The sequence below is a fragment of the Sinocyclocheilus rhinocerous genome, unplaced genomic scaffold (assembly GCF_001515625.1).
Source record: "Sinocyclocheilus rhinocerous isolate Xijiao unplaced genomic scaffold, SAMN03320098_v1.1 scaffold1295, whole genome shotgun sequence".
In the NCBI taxonomy this organism is placed as follows: domain Eukaryota; kingdom Metazoa; phylum Chordata; class Actinopteri; order Cypriniformes; family Cyprinidae; genus Sinocyclocheilus; species Sinocyclocheilus rhinocerous.
Window position 1 is genome coordinate 1,878,540 of NW_015660499.1, and position 6,460 is coordinate 1,884,999.

Genomic DNA, 6,460 nt, shown 5'->3' on the forward strand with positions numbered 1-6,460 from the left:
AAAAAATTGACAAGCACGAGGTCTTCATTTGTTCATCTCACTGTTGTCTAAGAGAAAACTTAGCCTTTTCATGCAAACGATATAAGCCACCATTTCACAAAGCTTAATGGCAGCAGATATATGAACATATATCAAATTAATAAATAGTCACCTTTGTCCTCATTCCAGAAAGATTCAATATAGTGGGTAACAGTAATATTCAGCGCTTCTGATAGCATTATCAGGTGACTCAATCCTATATCTGAAAACTAAATGAGTTCAGTTACACTCTGACAGCTGAGCGATTATATTAGACATGTAGGCTATATTTCATAAGAAATGCAGTGATATTAAAAGTCAACATGGACAGCGTTGTTTATATTAGTCTCGCCATATTATATTTATATTGTTTATAGTACTGTAGTGTAGAAAAGCCTAAATAACGCTTTTTTTTGTTATTTAGTTTTTATCTGTTTCATTTTTTAAGCTGTTGAAAAAAATTAAACAGATGAAATTAAATTAAACTGATCACACATTTAAGGATCTGCTCTCCTTTTACATTTAAAATACAGCTCACTTTTGGGCCAAACTGTCTGTTGCTGTAGTGCTGCGTTTATCCTATAGCGCCACCTGCTGAGCATTTTTTTTTTAAATACATCAATTAATATTTTAAATTAAGACCACAGCAACCTACAAAACCTGAAGAACCTGTCTGAACATGTTAAAAAGGATTTTAATACCACCATAAGGCTTGCAAGAGAATATCCTTACTGAAGGCCTTTAGGAGTATAGCCTAAAAACACTTGAAGCTTTTCTACTTGTTATACCAGATTATTACTAACGTTTAAGAAGTCATTTTAAAATAAAAGTAAAAAATGATAATAATAATAATAATTCCTAGCACCTATTCTGAGTATTTTTCTTTTGTTATTTTATTGATACTTTGCCAATATTACGTCTACGACCATGACCACAAAGCACTATGAGTAGCCTAGCTTTCAGTGTATTTTATTTTATTTTATTATTTTATTTTTCGCACCTCATTTGTGTTTATAAATTTAATTTAATATAATTTATTTTAAGTTTAGCCTATTGTAGTTTATTTCTCGCTCCTTTGTGTTCTTTCCTTTTCTTTTATTATTTTCTTTTCTTTTCTTTTTAGTATTATTTTTGTTATTTTATTTGATCACACCTCTGTGTCACTGTTTTTGTTGTCTACTACTCTATAGTATAGCTGCGCTGAAAAAACAAATCTCAATCTGGCACCCAGCGGAAAGTAGGCGTGTTTGTTTACATTTCTTCCTGCGCCACGCGACTGTGCGTGATGACGTAGGCTGCACGCAGCGCTCTGGCTCTCGGAAGTAAGGAGGCAAGTTAGCTTTCAGAAAACCGGACTAAAATGATGCAAAAAACGGTAAGACGGAACTTTTTATTATATCGCGAGTGAGGCAGCAAACTGTACTAATATTTATGCGTCTCCTTCATGAACAACAATGTCTCTGTCGCCTGTTAACATCCATAAAGTCTCTTGATATGCTAGCTAGCGGTATAGCAGGTTAGCCTGATCTCTGATATATTGAACTGTGAATTTTGACGGTTAACTAGTTTCAAATATATGTTGTTTCCTCCGATTATCAACGTAGATTTGTTTTTAAGATTTTATATTATCTTTATTTCCATGTGGAAGATTTTACCGCCAGAAATGATGTCATTGTGGTTTTTGCAGTCTCTTATAACGTTAACGTTACTTGCTCACTTGCATCTCACCATATAACATCTATAATTCCTTAGTTACCGCCAAAATACCATAGTTACTACATGTAGTTATTGTTACTAAAATCTCGATAAAGTACAATTGACCACCTGCAATCGGGGTAAAACACTTTCACAATATTTCTGACATTTACTATATACGGACTGTGTTACTATAGTATTTGTATAAAATGGTGCATTTTTGCAAATTATTATTATTATTTTTATACACATTATTTAATTAAGTAACTGATAAGATTCCTTGAAGGCTGATGGCTTATAAAATGAACACTGTATAGTATGTAATTAAGTTTAGTATTGTTGTTATATAGCTTCGCAGTTCTGTTTGGTTTTGATTTAGGACTTGATTTTATACTGCTTATTGTGTGAACCAACTCAGTAGCAAAACTGTTTTTTGTATGAACAAAATAAGTAACAAAATGTGCTTAAAATCAAACTTTGAGAACCGTGAACTGAATAAGCTCAATAATTCCATGGAGTAACATAGGCTGAATAGAAATATTTGCATAACATTATTGCATAAACAACAGCAGCCGTGTGAAGTTCCTACTTAACACGTAGATAACACTGGGATAAATATTAGATTATATTTTATATTAATATTTTCTACTACAAATATTTGCTAAATCAGTACGAGTTTGACCAGACAATTATTTATTTTGCTATCCCGACGGCACAATTATACAATCATTTGCAACCTTCTTAAAAATCAGACATTGAAAATGCTTGACATTACTGTGAAATGAGCTAAACAATACCATGAAATGTAAGCCGAGTACAAAAAAAACCCATAACATATCCTGCCTGCACAGTTACACGCTCATTTGCAAACCCTTTATAGTACAAGAGTATTCAAATGTTCATAAAATCAAACACTGAACATAATACTGAATAATAATACCATAAAATCACATAGAAATGAACAGAAATATTTGCATAACATAAATGCACGAACAACAACAGACATTTTTCTGCTTCACACATAGATAACATTGGGATAAATATTATATGTGACCCTGGAGCACAAAAGCAGTCTTAAGTCGCTGGGGTATATTTGTAGCAATAGCCAACAATACATTGTATGGGTCAAAATTATCGATTTTTATTTTATGCCAAAAATCATTAGGGTATTAAGTAAAGATCATGTTCCATGAAGATATTTTGTAAATTTCCTACCGTAAATATATCAAAACCTAATTTTTGATTAGCCCTATCCTAACAAACCATACATCAATGGAAAGCTTATTTATTCAACTTTCAGATGATGCATAAATCTCAAAAACTGACCCTTATGACTGGTTTTGTGGTCCAGGGTCACATATATTAATGTTTGTTATATTGCAAAGTTTGACCGAGTTTGACCAGACAGTGAAGCGTATTTATGTTGCTTTCCAATTATGCAATCATTTGCATTTTGTAATTTGCATGTAGCATAGGTTTTTGATCCTTTGCACTATTTAGTATAGATGATTTTGACTAGTACGCTAATCTACCCTGCCTTTTTCTCAGAGTGTTTAGATTCTACACAATCATGGAGACTGATGCAAACTCCTTCCACGTGGAGTTCCCAGATTTTTCCTGCTCGCTCCTGAAGAAGCTGAACCAGCAGCGGCAGAGAGGGCAGCTGTGCGACCTCATCGTGTCCATCGGCGGCCATCAGTTTCGCGCCCACCGCGCAGTTCTGGCCGCCAGCTCTCCGTACTTCTGCGATCAGGTGCTGCTGAAGAACAGCGCCCGCGTGGTGTTGCCAGACGTCATGCATCCGTGCGTTTTCGAGCAGCTCCTGTTGTCGTGCTACACGGGAGGGCTTTCGGTGCCGTCCGGAGAGGTGGTTTCCTTCTTAACAGCCGCCAGCTTCCTGCAGATGTGGCACGTGGTGGACAAATGCACTGAGCTTCTGGAAGTAGGGAAGAAAAAACGGATCGACCATGGATCGCCTCCAAAAGGTGATGGTTATGCCACTGATAATGAGGACGCTGGTCAGACTGCAGGTATAGGAGAAGATCTAGCCGATCTAGATCCTGCTTTAGGTCCAGGGATGTTAGAAAGCGCCGGTTGTTCGTCTCCAGATGATCCGAGCAGTGAGAATGGCTCGGATGCAATGGAAAACCAGTGCTCTAGACCGGCCTATGTGCCGCCGAGCATAATGGGACGCAGAAAGAAGGTGCATATAAAATCAGAAAAGCAGAATCGAGATGCTTGCGGCAGCTCGTGTGGCGCCGAAAACTCTCACAATCCAAACACAGCAGAGGATTGTTTTGACGAGAAACTGGTGGAGTGCTTGGATCGAGATTGCTCTTATGAAGAGCCGTTAGACTTCTATGGGACATCCATGGAGGGCTTTTCGCAAGCTTCGGACGAGCTTTCCAACCCGACGTCCAGGGATAAACTTCAGCTCGAAGGAGGTGCTGATGTTTCTAAAGATGAGACGCTGGTTGACGGCGGCTCAGAGGAGCAGACCTCTCACTCAGGCTTCGCTTCGGTGGTTTACAAGCTCTATCCGTGCCAGTGTGGCAAAAGTTTCACGCACAAAAGCCAGAGGGACCGGCACATGAGCATGCATCTGGGTCTGAGGCCGTTCGGTTGCGCCGTTTGCGGCAAAAGCTTCAAAATGAAGCATCACCTGGTGGGCCACATGAAGATCCACACGGGCATTAAACCCTACGAGTGCAGCCTGTGCTCCAAACGCTTCATGTGGAGAGACAGCTTCAACCGACATACCTCCACGTGTGCAAAGGCCCATCAGACCCGACGGGCCACCCAGATCTGCTAGAGAAACCTCAGCATGGAAGCATCCTTTACCTGAATGCCAAACTAGCCACTGTACACAGTAGAAGTATTTTAAACAAGCACCTCAATTTTGAACAGAGGCCTTCTGTTCAGTTCATTTGTTCAGGTGTAAAGTATCGGTCAAAAGTTGGGAATAATTAAATTTTTGGAAATTATTTTAGAAGAAGATTCTCATGCTCACCAAGGCTGCATTTATTAATCAAAAATACAGTAAAAGCATGTATTATTACAATTTATAAATCTGTTTTCTGCTTGAATATGTTTTAAAATGTGATTTATTCCTGCGATTCACAGCTGAATTTTCAGCATCATTACTCCAGTCTTCAGTGTCACATGATCCTTCAGAAATTATTCTAATATGCTGATTTGCTGCTCAAGAAACATTTCTGATTATTGTCAACGGTGAAAACAGTTTTTAAAGGGGTCATATGATGCGATTTCAAGTTTTCCTTTCTCTTTGGAGTGTTACAAGCTGATTGTGCATAGATAAGATCCCTGAAGTTGCAAAGACTAAAGTCTCAAAACCAAAGAGATATTCTTTATCAAAGTTAAGACTCTGCCACGCCCCCCTAAAACTGAAAAATAATGTGTTTTTTGAACATTAAAGCATGTCAACATATTCTGTTACACCAAATACACAAAATAATGATCTCATATGACCCCTTTAAGATTTTTGTGGAAAACGTTATAAATAACCATTAAGATTTTTTTTTTAAATCGAAATTAATCCTTTTATTTAACAAGGATGCATTACAGTATATTGATCAAAAGTGACAGTAAAGACATTTATTATGTTACATAAGATTTCTATTTCAAATAAATGCGGAAAAAATGCAATATGGTTTCCACAAAAATTATAACTGTTTACAACATTGATAACAATACCATTATTAATAATTGAGCAGCAAATCTGTATATTAGAATGATTTCTGAAGAATCATGTGACACTGAAGACTGGAATAATGATGCTGAAAATTCAGCTCTGCATCATAATAAAAATTATTTTTTTTTATGCATTGCAATAGAAAACAGTTGTTCAAAATTGTAATACTATTTCATAATATTACTGTCTTACTGTATTTCTAATGAAATAATGCAGCCTTGGTGAGCAGAAGAGACTTCTTTAAGACAACATTTAAAAAACATGAATTATTTCAAACTTTTGACCGATCTTCGATCTCCTCATAGAATGATATCAAGTCAACATGAAGTCTTCTTAATAGACGCTGTTGTAGTAAAATGCCATTTCATGTTGACTTTCTAATGAAAAATATGACCACATTCTACACAAGAGCCTTGAATGCTGTCGTAATATTCAGGTTTAAAGACTCACTAAGCGCTTTGGAGTTTTATCTTATGTACATAGAAATATTCCCCGATGCAGCATTATGCTGGATATCATTTGCTTTATTTGAGCTGGATTCAGTGTTTGGCATCAACTCTATTGCCAATCTCTGTAGCCAGAGCGTTTCCAATAGGATTTCACAGAGAACAGCGCTTGTTTCAGCTGCTAATCTGTTCTAATCCATTTTATGCTCTAAAAGTCAACAGATTTATTAGGAGGGTTTTGAAGGGAAAAAGTCAAATAAAATCTTACATAATGCTGCATTAATGGCATTGACATTTTCATCTCCTTCTGCAAACAGTGTTCTTGTATGTGATGTTCATTTTGTCAGATGTTTTTATAATGTGCCATAATAATTGTAAAATATTATAAATGTCATCTCTATAAGGGCGAATCTTATCAAAAACATGTCCAGGTCACACACACACACACACACACACACACACACACACACATATGTCTGGTCAGCTATCCTTGTGGGGACTCTCCATAGGCGTAATGGTTTTTCTACTGTACAGACCGTATATTCTATTGCCCTACACCAACCCTACCCCTAAACCTACCCCTTACAGG

At 36.8% G+C, this 6,460-nt stretch overlaps 1 protein-coding gene across 1 annotated transcript; it reads left to right on the plus strand.

The window, feature by feature from the left end:
• Nucleotides 1–1,233: 1,233 nt before the first annotated feature.
• On the plus strand, nucleotides 1,234–4,710 carry LOC107725105 (zinc finger and BTB domain-containing protein 43-like). Its single transcript, XM_016534256.1, has 2 exons — nucleotides 1,234–1,393; nucleotides 3,262–4,710. The coding sequence occupies exon 2, from the start codon at nucleotides 3,284–3,286 to the stop codon at nucleotides 4,523–4,525; it is 1,242 nt and encodes a 413-aa protein (XP_016389742.1). The 5' UTR covers nucleotides 1,234–1,393; nucleotides 3,262–3,283; the 3' UTR covers nucleotides 4,526–4,710.
• The last annotated feature ends 1,750 nt before the right edge of the window (nucleotides 4,711–6,460 follow it).